Raw genomic sequence first — 15,472 nt, 5'->3', positions numbered from 1 at the left:
AACCAGGGGCACAAGCAGGAGCGGTGATGAGCCCTCTGGACTAGTCTTTTTACAGGAACCCAGGGCTCTCCTCACTGCACAGTGGTGCTGAGCACACACTGGTGTACACCTCGAGGAGCTCCTCCGTTCGTTTTGACAGGTCAGACAGCGCAGGACACCACGCTGCCAGGGACAACACACACATCCTCAGTCACCGGAGTACGGGAGCCAAAAGGCGCGAGCATTAAACAGACAAATGACAGGTCAGGTAAGAAAAATACTGCCTCTTCATTTAATGTTTAAAGACATCAGTAAACAAACAACAGTATGCACAGTAAGAGGCTAAACCCGTCCCCTCTCCCCAAACAGCACCCTCCAAACCATGACAGGACCAGGTGACAACACGGGAGAAGGAGCAGCAGCAGTCTGGGATTTGGGAAACCTCTGCTGTGTGAAAGCAAGACGACAGGACCTGCAGCAGGCAGCTTCCCTCACCCATGAGCAGAGTGACATCTCCTGGGCAGTCATGAGGGAGTGGCTTGGGCTCCAAATCTCTTGCAAACACACAGAAGGGCCACGCGTGAATTTGGAAAACAGCTGGAAGCTGCGTTAGAGGTGCAAGACGCACCGTGTACTGACCTTGGCAACCAAACTGCTGTTCCGCAGTGATTTTAGCCTCTCACAGAATGAGGAAAATGGGGGAGTTAGGTCCAGCTTGGCAAAGTGTTGCAGTACTCATTTGTGAACGCAAAACTGAGTATGGGGGGAAACAAACAAGGCTACGCTCTGCATACATTCTTCCACCTTGCTCCAGCAAGCTGCTCCCTGCTCCAGTCACCCTCCTGACCCCTACCCCAGAACTGGCCTTGTCTTCTTGAACGGTTTTCCTTGAGCTGTGGAGCATCAGATGGTCAGAAAGGGGATGGGGAAGCAAGCCTCAGCGCAGGCTTCAGAGGACAACTGACTGGGTACCTGAGCAGAGGGCTGGGGAGACCAGGATGCGGCAGGTGTGTTGCTGACGAGAGGCAGAGGTTGAGGCACAAGCTCCAGCTCCCACCTTCTGGCAGAAACCCGCACGGAGTTACAGGAGCTGACTGGGCCGGTGCAGGTCGGGCTCAGCAGCTGTGTGGCTGCCAGCGGGCACGCGGCACAGATCTGAGCGCTACTTGAGTTTCCATTTCCCCGAGCGGTGACAGTTGGAACCGTGACGTGTGGTGGAAAGTAAGGAACACATTTCACTGCTCTCTGCCTTGCAGACAGCAGAAGTCTGCAGTGGTGCTGTTTCTGCTGCCACCGCTTGCAACCAAATACAAAGGGAGGGCTCGCTGGCACCCGTGCAGCCCAGTTAACTGCACCAAGCATCAAGGTGGGTCCCCCCCACAGTCCAGAGTCCCACACCAGAGCCCTCAGATCTCGACATCGCTCTCTTTGTCGTTATCGTGGTCACCATCATAAAACTCGTTGGCAGCTTCAGGCCTGGGGGAAGAGACAATCATCATTAGTGAAGAGTCCTGGCACCCTTGGGACAAAGAAGAATGCCCACAGGTCTCACTGCACGTCAGAAGATGCCTTGCACCCAAATACCTCAAGAACTGTTTTGTGAGGAGACCACACATTTACAGAGAGGATCCCTGGATAAAAAGCAGACTCAAAAGTGAGTTTGTATCTGTTCCAGGAAATGGTCTCCAGTATGTACTCTACCCATCCCAGCAGGGACTGAAAGGGAAGCCCGTTTCTCCAGAACAAGAGTTGATACCTGCTGTAGTTTTCCTCAGAGCCTCTTTCCTCTGGATCAGGCTCATCTGTGCGATCGTAGCTGAGCAAGTCAGAAGGGACATCGTGGATCTGCACGCTGGGAGCATGGTTCAACATCTTCAGATTCTCAAATATCGTCTGCCTGATCTGATCCAAGTACTACTTAGAGAAAACAGAGAAGGATCATCATTGTCAGATCTAGTACTTTACACAGACAGAGCTACAGCTGTTAGCACTACAACCTGCCTGCACCACCTATGTGGTGGCCATGAGAAATGCATTTAACAAAAAAAGAACTATTTATCAGAACAGAGGAGGTAAGAGGGTTAATTCAATCACTGAGGCTCCTGCACTTAGAAAACAATAAGACAATCCAACCATGTTCTCAAATACTATCATCCCTTTGAGACTTTCTGACATCCAGGAGGAAAGGCTGTGCTTGCTCTTTGTCAGCTTTCTGCTCCCACAATAATCCTTTGCCTGGGTCCCAAGTGGTTTCACAAAAGCATCAACTGCAGGGTTTTTGGGGTTACACAGCTGGACACCGCAGCGAGGCTGCGAGCACTCACCTGCCTGGAGTTCTGGTTTTCAATCCTCGTACTGACGTCAGGGTGAAGGGTGAAGTCTGGAGCAAAGTATTCAAAGTACTCTGCAATAGCACAAGCACAATGGTTAAAGCACAGAGGCAAGGGAGCCAGCCACCAGCTGCAGAGCAGCTGAACTCACTTTCCCACCATGCCAGAGGTGACCAGACTCTAAAAACCACAGCGACGTACAGCTCTGCAGCTGTTCCATACCATTCCTTGCAGAGTCAGCAAGAGTAACACTCAGATCACCCAAGAGGAAGTGAACCACATTAAATAGCACATCACACGGTCAGGGTGTGCCTGCCCAGCAAAGCCTACGAGCAGGAGGTAGAAGGGAACCAGGGTTATCTCTGAGATCAGGAAGCGCTGTCACTTTGGCCCTGCTTATCTGTGGTCAATGCAGAAGTGCTATTTTTTTTTTTTTTTTTTTATCTGACATGACATACTTCAGCTCAACGAGTGGAGAAAATACAGGAACTCTAACTTACCACTGTATGGGAGCTCTTCACTAATTGCTTCATCTACAAGCAACGACGTTTCATAAGTCCTAAAAACATGAAATAACATGGGCTCAGCCCACAGAAAGCTACACAGTGCATGCAGGGGCAAAGACCACAGCGACTGCTTAACCTGTGACCTTCAACTAGGATGGAAAAGACTCACCAGCACCGTGCCACGTTGCGGACTGTGTAACCGCCTCCTCCCAGTACCAGTAAGGGGATGTTGAAGCTCTTCACATACTCCACGCATTCCCTAGAAATCCCAAACAAACATGTCTGAGCTGCTAATTGCAGCACGTGCTCACATCAGAAGCGTCACTGTGTGCTCAAACACCACCACGGCTCATGTGACACACCTGGGACTCAGGGCTCCTACCCTGGGAAACTGAGCCAGGTGCTACTCTGTGAACTGCTGCTCTTGGTCAGAGTCCCATTCTGAGAACCCCTCCCATCACACAAGGGTTTAAAAAAAGAAAAAGACAGAAGAACCCACACAAACCAACAAACCCCAAAAACCGTTGGTGTGGCTGAAGGCCAAAGTCAAGGTCTCACAGCAGAGGACACTCTGCAGCCCTTCAGACTAAAGGACAGTCTTTCAGCTAACTGCTGTGCCCCAGCCCTGCTGTACTTACCCATGCCCTCTTATACTGAGGTTAAAACAACCCAAACGGTCGCAACCCAGAGAATCAGCACCACACTGGGGAAGAGAAAAAGAACAGCTGAATTTTGGCTACATAACCACTGCTTTCTGCATCACCATCCTACCCCTCTGCCACCTGCATTCACCAGAGGGACAGACAGCAGCTCGGCTAGGACACACTGCCCCCGACCCCTGTGAACAGCAGGTAACCCAATCAAGAAATGCCCCACCAACCTACAGCCTCTGTACAGGGAGGTACATATGCACAGAGGCTCAGTTTCTTACCTGCAGCACTATGCAGGTGGGCTGATAGTAATCTACCACCTGGTTAATGACTGGCTGGAAGAGGTGTTTATAACCTTTGGAGAGAAAGACAGGTTTGTCATGGCTCTGGAGAGAAGGACCAGCACACACCTGGGCAAGGGGGAAAGGCAGGGGACAGCTACGTACTTTGGTCATCGATGCCATCTCGTAGCGGCACGTTGAGACAGTAATAGCGGCCGCTCTCTGCACCAACTTCATACATGTCCCCTGGCCAAGGAAAGACAGGAGAGTCACAACAGCTCCAAGACTCCAGAGGTGCTGGAACATCAGATCTGGTCTGGAATGAGACCTCTGATACCCTAGCTAGGATCCCCCTTTCTTAGAGGCAGCTTTAGTTCTGTTCCTCTCTACTTGCTCCTCCATGCCTTTTCTTCCTCCTTTGCTCCCTGCAGTTGCCATTTTGTGATTTTATACCCCCAGACTCCAGCAGCACCTCTGAAGGACCCTGAAACAAGGCCAGGTTCAGGTTATAAAGGAAACTGCATACCTGTGCCAGGGAAGAAGTAGTTCCCGTATTTATGGAACGACACTGTCATGACACGGTCCGTCAAGTAGAAGGCCTCCTGCACACCATCTCCGTGATGGATATCAATATCAATATACAGAACACGTGGGTGGTATCTACAAACAGGAGGAAAAGCAGCATTATTGTCTGCTCTGCACCCAACCACACTCCTACCCACAAGGCTTAGTATCACTTAGAGCTCAGAAAATCACTGCTGAAGTTAACCTGCAAGCCCACTTGCTAGAGCTCATTTGTCCCACCCCAGGTGTATCAAACAGCTTTACATGTTACATTTGTATAGTGTCCACTTAAACACACACCCAGTAAAACATTTTCTTCTGATATGCTTCAAAAAAGATAGCACAGAAGGTTTTCAGATAGAGCCACAGATATCTTAGAAACCACATAAAATCTATTTAAAACATATGGGGTTAGAAAGCTCTTCTTTTTTTTTTTTTTTTTGTGTATGTGTGTGTGTCCCCTCCCTGCAAACAATTTTCCAGCTAGTTAATCTTTAAGAGCTCCAAAAATATTTAACCGTATCTGGAACTGAATGTTAAGCTAGCCAAGGAGTGCTTAATGCCTCACTGCACCAACACCACTGGGGTGGACTGCAGAGGCTGCCTTGCTCTGAACAAGGAGCAGGAGCCTGGGGCACAGCTCCTGCTGGCCGTGGAAGTCCAGGCAGAGCCCTGTCACTCCCAAAGGGTAGGGATCAGCCCTGGGGCAACACTGTGAGGATGGTGAGAGGTTGATCAACAACTGCAGGGGTAAGAGAAGCACTGAGCACAGCGCAAGTCAGAACAGACGTTCAGACAGAAGGGGAAAGAAGGGTAACCGGACTTAACCAGGCTCCTTTGGCTCAGCCATCCAAACAGGTATTGCAGGCACGATGTTTACTGGAGGAGAAGCTGTCTGGGTCACAGACAGGGAATGAAGAAAGGGAGATCACCACAAGTAATAGTGTCGGTGTAATGGTCAAAGGTGACACGCAGGTGACAGCACTGGAGACAGGGCCCTAAAGCCATGCCCTGCCCACCATATCTAGAGCTGCCTGCTCAGCTGCAGAGAACTTCTGCAATGTTTCCTTAGGAAACGCTGCATCTGGTCAGTCCCCAAAGAGCAGGGAATTTGACATCCATGCCAAAACCCTACAGGGAGAGATCCAAGAGAACAAGACAACACTGAAACAGAGAGGAGGAGCATGTGGCTCATGCCATCTGTCCACTGGAAGCGTGGCATTCAGTGTATCTGCAGTGACCTAATCATGCTGACTGATGGCACTGAGCCGTGCTGATTAGCAAATCAGTACCTCATTACAGCCTCCCAGAGACACAGACCATATAAATTGTCCAGATTTATCCCTAGAGACAAATGATGGCTAAGAGAAAAAGAGGCTGCAAGCACCCAGCCTTCACACCCTGGTAAATGGAAGAAGGGACCTCCTAAGAGCAGAGGGACCACAGGGCAGCAAACTCAAGCACGCAACCACCTCCTGCGGAAATGGTTCACCAGAACAGGAAACAAGAGAATAGATATATCATAACCTCCCATGAGGGGTAACTGGGCTATATTTGATGCCTCCAATAAATAGGACTCATGTGAGACTAGAAAATAGGTCTGTAGATAAACTGTAAAGACCTGAGGTTCCAAAAACAAAATAGGGAAGACTGGCAGAGAGGAAGGAGGTAGAAGAAATGCCAGTACATTCCATAAATCTGACTTTGCAAACAAGTAAGTTTGCCACCGGTCACATACCTATTCTCCAGTCAACCCTAAAAAGAACTTTTTCTTTTTAAATTCCATAGCATCTTGTTTCATATTCAGCAATAAACAGGGTATTTGAAAGTATAAAAAAACTTTACAGACTAAGCCAAGGAATTCAAAGTATTTTGGTACCTTTTCCTCTCATTCAAATTTTTGATTTCTAAGAACAACAAAAGAAGTTTTCTACACACAGCAAGTGTCCTTTGATCAAACACGTGTTGCCCAAGTCCTGGCTCTTAAGCCAGTCAAGCAAATCAAGACAGATGCAGGCCATTTTATTCTGTCTCCAGTAAGCCACACTTTGCATTTACCTACAAAAGGCTCACTGTGGCAAAAACCCTGATTTGGGAGACCCTGGAATGGATATTTCACAGATTGTTAAAGAGTAACAAAGTTTAACTTTTCCCATATCACTTGAGCAACATACAACAAAACTGGAGTCAGATATTCCAATTCTCAAGACCCCTTCTTGTGCCTAAAGAAGGCATCAGGCCAAGAGATCAATCTGTTGGCCTCCCTGGACTCTAGAAAGACACAGCCACCAGACACACAAGGAGAGAGATTCAGCAGAGAAGAGCAGGAAAGCACCATCCCCAGCAGTACTGCACGTGCCCCATGTCCTTACTTGAGCAGCTCCAGGATGCCAATAACTATGTCATTGACGTAACAAAACCCAGAAGCCTGCAATACAAAGAAAACCAATTCACATTAGAACAGGATCAGCCCAGAACACAGACTCAAAAAGACAGAGCAGGCTGCAGATTCACCTCATTACCTCAAACTTTTTGGCATGATGCAGGCCCCCTGCCCAGTTTATCGCAATATCACAGATCTAAGGAAGGAAAAATAAGTTAGAGATGACAGCATGGTAACAACCACCTTGCACCCACTTCCCCAGTCAAAAGGGACTTCAGCCAGCACAGCGCTGTGTCCCGCACACACCTTTTTACCCCTTCCTCTACCTATGGAGGCTTTTCCAAAGCTTCATCTTGCTCATTAGCCCACTGTTACAACACGTCCATGCCAAATTAGTTGGGTTCACTGAAGATCCCAGGTTTGTTGTTCTACATTGCTGAGAGTACTTTGTGACTATAATCCTGTAGTATTAATGACCTGTGGCTCCCTCAGGATTAAACATCTACTAAAAGGCTGCTTCTGACAGCACAGGAGTGGTCTCAAACTCCACAGTCCTGCAGTGCTAAAAATTTACACTGCAACACGGCAGTGCTTACTATGGTGTTATACAAAACACATCCATGGGGTTATCCTTAAGCTGATAACCAGTCAGCTTATACCTGTGTTTCAAAGGCAAGCCCATCAGCTCAGTTACCTTGTTGTTCAGCTGTGTTGCTCCCTGCAGGGAGGCTCCAGTATAGCGAGAGCAAAATTCAAAGAGACCTGGAAACACGGGGCTGGAAAAAAAAAAAAAAAAAAAGACACACACAAAAATTATGATTCAAACAAAGAACACTTCATTCCTCCCAGTTTTTCCAGAGCAAAGCCAGGAATAAAATTGTCTAGGGACATTACTTGATCAATAGCAAAACTCACTCTCCGTGACAAGGTTAATTTGGGATCATTCTGACCCTGCTTATAACACGGAGTACCAGCAGGTAGAAATCTGACTGCAAACACAATGGCAAACTTAGTGAATCTGGTAACGATTACCAAAGCTTCCAAGCCAGCACAGAAAAGGCTTCCCCTGCCCACAACACACGCCAGGGTCCATGGACGTGTGCCTGGAACTAGGACATGACACGGGAGGAAGGAGAATCACTCCCACACCATGTCCCCACAGGCCCCCTCAGCCTCCCTGCACATCAGGCACAACGCTGCAGAGCCAAACACTGCTCTTAGGGCTGAGCTGAGGCACAACCAACCCACATGCAGAGCCAGCCCAGGCACCAGGATCTCTGGGAGAGCATAGGAACAGAGGACACTGAGACCCTGTGTCACCCCCTCACAGGCAGCATGTTACAAATGTCATTTGTAGAACGGCCTGGGTTGGAAAGGACCTCACAGATCACCCCGTGCCAACCCCCTGCCACAGGCAGGGATGCCACCCCCCAGATCAGGTTGCCCAGGGCCTCATCTAACCTGGCCTTGAACACCTCCAGGGACGGGGCATCCACAGCCCCTCTGTTTCAGTGCCTCACCACCCTCTGAGTGAAAAGTTTCCTTCCGACCTCTAATCTAAATCTCCTCTCTTCATTTAAAACTAAAATGAAACTAAAACCATTGGTTTAAAACCATTTAGTTTAAAACCAGTCATGGACAAGCAACGGCTTAAGAACTGTGGTGTTGTTTTTTTCCTCCTCTATTCTGATAAGATGGTTTCTGATCATCAGAGCAGTGACATTACAGAACAGTCTTCCAATTCCAGCCTAAATATTAAAAACCAGGCTATACTGATACTTTTTTGGGACAACACTGTTCTCTATGTAACATAACTCCTCTTGTGCTTGTACTTAGAGCTTTGCCTTCCAAAGAATACAAAGAACAATCCTATTCTCAGACAGACGTTTTCCTCAACCTGTCTGCTTCCTCAGTCACCCAGAGAGCCCGTCCACACTTTTCTTTCAAGTTTCATCTCTTATGAACATGAAAGGCTGGAATTGAATATTCTCAACAAGATCTCATGTGGTTTTATACAGAAGCTTGAAACTCTCTTCTGTCCTACCTGAAAATCAGGCTCTCAGAGCTGCCTTGAATTTAACATGCACATATAAAGGTAGATGAAAAGAGAGGCAATTATTTAAAAAAAATAGCATGCTCAAGGAGAACTGGAGGTTCTGCAAGAACAAGTAGACATACAGTCTCTAACTCAACAAGCTTAGTGCAAATATAGATCTAAAAAGATCGACAGCAAGATCCAAAAAGAAGGGAAATGAATTAAGGAGGTTCTGATAATCTGATATACTCAGGAGGGGCTTGCACCTCCATCTGTTTAAAGAAAATAAAAACCAGCACATGCTATCAGAGCTCTGCAGACATAAACCCAGCAGGATCACTTCAGCCTTTCTGGTCCCGGTTCTCAGGAGGCACAGAGCACTCACCAGTCATCGCCCACGTTGAAGGCGTTGAGGCTCTTGGTGAACCCCTGCATGTTGTTGGGGCTCACTCTCTGCAGGAAGTCTATGTAGTCCTCGGAGTGGAACCGGCACATGTCGTGCTGGGATGCCTGGTACGGCTTGAAAACCTTCAAGACAGGAAGACAAGACTTATTTCCCATTCAAAGCTGTGCTTGCTTTGGCCGCAAGAAGTCCCAGGCTGACAAATGACCCGCACGAGGTGTATCTAGAAGTGGGCCAGCACACTGGCTTCCTGACATTCACGTTTATTTAAATGCAGCAAGCTGCTCCACAAAGCCTGTTTGCCTACTGATGTCTATCTTCTGGCCATGAGAGCGTCTCCTGCCTCCTGTAACAACTGCAGCTTTTCACTTATACTCTCTGATCCCTTCTTTTCACCAACACACCCCCTCAGCCCATGGCTTTCCAGCTAGCAAAAGAAAACAGCTGACTCTAAACTTGAGATTTTTCTTCACTGGGGAGCACTAGCCCCTCATCTGTCACAAAACCCAAACCACCTTAATGTAAGAGGGGTTTCTGTCCCTCCATCGGATCAGCCTGCAGCAGGCTGGTGAGTTCAGAAAGTTGTTTGCAGCAGGCTCAGGGATAGATGGAACATACGCATAAGCTTTGTTTCCTTTGGAAAGTCAGCAAGAAACAACCATGGAGCTGGGTGGATTCAAACTGAAGTTCTCGTGACAACACGCGCTTGCCAGTTTGGCACTTACCACACATACCTCAACATCCAGGAAGTTAAAAGTCAACACCACGTACCCCGTAAGAGGAAATTAAAGCTAGGCTGAAATCAATAAGAGATCTTCGGTGTTTCACAACTTGTCTTAATTAAAACTGCGCACTTAATAGAACAGTGGGAAGATGAAAATAATATGAAACGAGCTTGTCTCCAGAGGGAAAATGTGTCAGGGCAACTCCCACAGCACGCCTGCTCCCTGTGCTATGCAGGACCCCGCAGAGACCTGCTGATTTTCAGAGGGAAAATAGAGCCTAAGCCACGTAACATCTCCTGTAGTGCACAACTGTACGGACCTGTGCAGCGCAGCGTTTTCCAGACAAATGTGCAGGGTTTGGTGTTTCTCAGAGGCTGCTGCCTGGGACAAGGAGGATGGGATGACACTGCAGCAGCTTAAGGTGGAGGCCAGACCCTCCCCGAGACACCAGCTCCAGCAGGACCAAAAGCAACACTGAAGAATCGCCACGGAAAAGAAGCCACCCTCATGGGGTATCAAGAGGCTCTCTTGGGCAAGGAAAAGCAGGGACGTGGAATTCAAAGCAGAAAAGGGAGGGGGGAATAAAAACAAGACGGAAAGCTTCAAGCCTGACTCAGCTGCTGGCAGCAGGAGAAAGCTGACTCCTTCCCCTCCGTGCCCGTTGCCCACAGGATCCCACCCAGTTTCTGGGGCAGGCCCTGGTGCTCAGCACCCCACTCTGCCAGCTCAGCACCGGGCTCCCCTGCTTCTGCCGAGCGACCAGGTCACAGCAGCTCTCGCACAGACCCAGACGTGGCACAAGGCAGCAGGAACACGCAGCTGAGGAGCAGGGAAGATACACAGCTGAGCAGACACTCTCCTTCAGCAACGCTGAGCCCTAAGGATCTGTTCACCACAGCCATAAATAAACTGGGAAGAGGCAAACCCCACTTCAGCTACCTCGACAAAACAGCAGCCTCTTGCTTGGAGAAGGCTGGGAGGCAGATAATGATGCAACCAAAACACGAAGTCAACAGGGCCTTTTATAGGCACAGCCGGCCAATAATCCCCTGCTTTTATTTGCTTGTCACTCTGCCAGCTGCTGACTGCTCAGGATGAAGTTTCCTCTGCGGTTTGCAGCTTCGTGATGACATTTTGTGGAAAATATAACCAAAAAGAAACTTTTCAAGGCTAAAAACACAGCAAAGTGCACAGCCCTGCCTACTGCCTCATCCAGACAGGGACCTGACACAGCAGTGCCATGACAGAACGTGCTTTCTGTCATTTCTGCAGGAAAAAAAAAAAACTTTAAAGAAGCTACTCATACATGTTCATACATTTGCAGTAAACATTTGAAAGCTAAATTCTGCCAAGATCTTGCACGCTTTGAGTGCACTCCAGCCAGATCTCCCTTGGGAGCACAGCAGGAACGGGGCAATTTCTGTTGTTTCAGTGGTCTCAAGTGTTGGTACCCAGGCAAGACAGGAGAGAGCAGTTTGATTAAAAGGCAGAGATGCATCTGAGAAGAAAAGAAAAAGGAAAGGGGGAACAGACAGAAGTATCCAAGGTTGGAAAGAGGAAGAAGACCAGCAGGAGAGCAGGGCAGGAGAGGGGGACAAGAAAATCAAACGGAAAGGCAAGTTGGGTGACAAGGGCCAGGAGCTGGGAAGAGATCAGATAGGACAGGGGACACAAAGGATCGGAAAGCAAGACAGGGAAAGCTAAATGCAGAAGGTGCTGCATCCTGCCAGTGCATGAAGCAGGGACTGGCTTCCCAATGCTTTTACTTCAGCCAGCGGGCACTGGGAAATCATCTCGCACCAGGCTGGACCCTACAGAGGGCACGACACTCAGCAGCCATGGGTTACTACGCCTGCAAAAGCTCCTATGAGGGCAGCCAAAAAATCCAAAGGATGTGATGTTACCAGATATCAAGCTACTGGAATTGTATAAATTCCAACAGAAAGCTTTAAAAAAAAAAAAAAAAAAGTTTAAGCATACCAAATTAATTTCACTTATTGCATTACGGAACAGTTTCACTGGTCCATTTTAACATGTCCTTTTAAAAACTGGTATTGCGTGTTAATTTGGGGACAGCTCATTTTCTGTTTCCTGCCAGGTCTCTCAGCATAGAGAATGGAGGAGCTTGAATTTGAGCCTGCTCCAAATGCCAGGCACTGGTATTGGTTTGGCTGCTCACACTTTGCCACGAAAAAAAAAAAAAGAGCAGGAAAACTGCATTGCTATCACACCTGCAAGAATTTTGCACTGTGCCCTGCCTCATATCCTGCAGAAGACACTGCAAACACGCTGGAGTACGATGCGCCAGGATCTCCACTGCTCTCTTGTGCTCACAGTAACACAGCTTCGATCCAACATCACCCGATTCTCAAGAGCTTGGCCAGCGTCCCTTAAGGACAGCCCTGCTCTGCAGTCACAGCTAAATATGTAGCCATGTCCCTGAAAGCACAGCGGGAGCTGGCTAGTGGTGCTTAGCTTCGGATGCTGGGGACGAAGGAACCTGGGAGCTGCCTGGCCTACCTGGAGAGTGCTGCTTGCACAGAGCAGTGGCAAAGAAACGCGCAGCCACAGGGTTTTTACAGCAGCTCATGAGCTGCCCCTAAAGCAGGCTGCAAACCTGAGAACACATCCCGGAGCCTGACCAGGCTTTCTTCTTCACAACTTTAGAGTAAGTCCTGATTATTTTTGCTTTATCAGTGACTTGTAATTGCCTACAATCATTTTGAGAATGCCTGCATCAGTGTAACCCCCTGGTCACCCAGCTCAGACACCAGCAACACAGGAATCTGGAGCATCCCAGAGACTTTGCAAGGAACGCTGCTGGGGTGCAGGAACAGAGGGGAAGGAGCAACACCCCTGGTTTTACACCCTGTGTGCTAACCATGAGTGATGATGCCAGTGACAGAAGTGCTCTTCGCTCCTTTTAATGAGGTAATTCCCCTGAGAGGACACCACACACACAGACAGATGGGCCTGGAGCTGCAGCACGGTCCTTCCCCAGGGCACATCAGGCAGATTTCAGGCTCTGGGGACAGCAGGCAGCACTCAGACCTGGCCTCACACACAGACACCGTGACCTGGGAGCTGGAACTGTGCTGCCTGTCACAGGAATCCTGTCCCAAAGCAGTCCAGAAGCCATCCTGCAGTACTGAAGCTGAGAATAAGCTGCCCCAAAGCACGCAGCAGCTGAAGACGTCAAATTCTGCAGGTCAAAGCGTGCAGCAGCCATCTCAGAAGTAACGGGCAAGCACATGCATCTCACCAGCCCTGCCTTGGTACTGCGAGGTGCTACATTGCATGCCCCATGCTGGAAGAGTGGGCAGCAAAGGGAACAGGGCCTTGGAAAGGAAGGGGCTCAGTTCATCTCCCCTCGCACTAGTGAAATAAAGTAGTGCACAACAGGGGTACCACATACTTGTCCTGATATTCTATTATTCCCAAACTAATCTTGTTCTTCAAACATGTGAAGATTTAAATTTTCTTTCTGGTCATCACTAAACACTAGTCACATTTTATCAGGTCAGAGTTCAGGAAGACAACATCCTTCTAACAGTGACACCAGGAATGCACTGGCCTAGACCGTGGGAACTGCGTGGTCAGTAAGGACTGTGAAGATTGCTTATTAGGCATAAGACAGGATTAATGAACCCCATTTGGGCACCAAGATGAACTGGGTAGCCTTCTGAGGAGCTTTTCTCAGCTTCACCAGTTACGCTCACACAGTGCTGGCCAAGCAGCTGCAGCCATGGGTGCTTCAGGTCCAGCATTGCCGCTCCACCCCCAGTCAGAGCACTGTGAGCAGAGGCTGCACAGGAGGCTGCCATCCCGCAGCAACACAGCAGAACAGCGCATTAGGGACTGGGGGGCACCTCGAGAGGCCACCTGGTGCGATTTCCCCGATGGGGCAGGCACACCTGGACCAGGCCACGCAGGAACACACCCAGGCTTGGGATATCTTTGGCGAAGGAGCCCACACAGCCCCTGAGCAACCTGTCCCACGTCCCGTCACCCTCACCGTGAAAATATTTATTTTCCTATTAAAACAGGAATTTATTTTCCCTGTGCCACAGCCCGCACCCACCGCCCCTCACCCTGCCACAGGCCGCCCCCCAGGAGGGCCTACCTCTCCCCAACCCCTCCCCCTTTCAACAATTACAAACATTAATCACTGTTTACATCAATTATAATCAACATATCGCTTATACTAATTATAAAATCAATTATTCTTTATATTCACGCCCCCCCAGCCCCGCTCACGATCATCTTCTTGTAGAGGCCGTAGTGCAGCACCAGGCTGTGGGTGAGCGCCAGGCGGTGCGGCTTCATGGGGTGCCCGGCTCCTGCAACCACAGCGACAGAAGGGGGGGGGTCAGGGGGCGCTCACCGGGGCTCCCGGGGCTCCCGCCGCCCCCTCCCGGGCCCGCCCCCCCCCCCGCACCGTAATGGAAGTTGCCGACGTCGGGGTCGTAGAAGTAGGCCACGGTTTTCGCCATGGCCGCCCGGCCGCCGCCGCCGCCGCCGCGCGCGCCCCGCTACGTCATGGCGCCGCTGCGTCATCGCGCCGCGCTGTGGGGCACGGCCCGCCCGAGGGGCGGGGCCTACCCCCCAGTCAGCGCCAGTTAACCCCCAGTTAGCTCCCAGTTACATCCCAGTTAGCTCACACTTACCTCACACTTACCTCCCAGTTACCCTCCAGTTGCTCGCAGCTGCCCCCAGTTACCTCCCCGTTGCCCCCACCTGCTTCCAGTCACCTCCCAGTTGCTTCCAGTTAACCCCACAACTGCCCCCCAGTTGCCACCAGTCGCTCCCAGTTATCTCCCAGTTACCCCCAGATGCTTCCACTTACTCCCAGCTGCCCCCAGGTACCTTTCAGCTGCCTCCAGTTACTCCCCAGTTACTCCCCAGTTACTCCCCCAGTTGCTTCCCAGTTGCTCCCAGTTACCCCCAGCTGTTTCTAGTTACCCCCAGCTGGTCCCAATTACCCCAGCTGCTCCCAATTACCCCCCCAGCTGCCCCCAGTTACCCCCCAGCTACTCCCAATTACCCCCCAGCTGCCCCCAGTTACCCCCCAGCTGCTCCCAGTTACCCCAGCTGCTCCCAATTACCCCCCAGCTGCCCCCAGTTACCCCCCAGCTACCCCCAGTTACTCCCAGGTGCTTCCAACCACCCACCAGTCACTCCCAGTTACCCCCATCAGCTCCCAGTTACCCCCAACTGCCCACTGTTCCCCCCCATCAGCTCCCAGTTACCCCCTACCTACCCCCAGTTAGCTCCCAGCTGCTCCCAGTATCCCCCCCCCCCATATCCCCCTTCTCCCCTGCCCCTTGCCCAGCCGCAGGCGCTGCAGGACGGGGCGCAGGGACACAGCTGTGGGGCACTGGGGACGTGCTGTGACACTCGTCCCACCCCTGGGATCCCCGGGATAAAGCTCTCGGGGCCGCCCCCGCTGGCACCTCAAGGTGCGGGGGGCAGATAACGCCCGGACGGGCCCACGGGGCTGCTCAGGCGTCACAGCGGCAGCACGGGGGGGGGGGCTCGGGCCCCAGAAATGAAAACACCCTCGTTTTAAAGGCCACTGACGTGCCAGCGACGTCTGGAAATCTTACAGGGGGGTTA

General features: G+C 50.4%; 1 protein-coding gene across 1 annotated transcript; it reads right to left on the bottom strand.

Moving 5' to 3' along the window:
• Positions 1-248: 248 nt before the first annotated feature.
• On the bottom strand, positions 249-14,431 carry HDAC3 (histone deacetylase 3). Its single transcript, XM_084295320.1, has 15 exons — positions 14,295-14,431; positions 14,114-14,196; positions 9,114-9,256; positions 7,388-7,469; positions 6,833-6,889; positions 6,683-6,738; positions 4,273-4,406; positions 3,912-3,992; positions 3,747-3,820; positions 3,454-3,518; positions 2,985-3,074; positions 2,810-2,868; positions 2,304-2,383; positions 1,736-1,893; positions 249-1,455 (listed from the first exon to the last, which is right to left on the bottom strand). The coding sequence occupies exons 1-15, from the start codon at positions 14,347-14,349 to the stop codon at positions 1,386-1,388; spliced, it is 1,287 nt and encodes a 428-aa protein (XP_084151446.1). The 5' UTR covers positions 14,350-14,431; the 3' UTR covers positions 249-1,385.
• Between the last annotated feature and the right edge of the window lie 1,041 nt (positions 14,432-15,472).

This window comes from Netta rufina, assembly GCF_964035555.1.
Source record: "Netta rufina genome assembly, chromosome: 14".
In the NCBI taxonomy this organism is placed as follows: Eukaryota; Metazoa; Chordata; class Aves; order Anseriformes; family Anatidae; genus Netta; species Netta rufina.
This window is presented reverse-complemented; position numbering and strand designations above follow the sequence as displayed.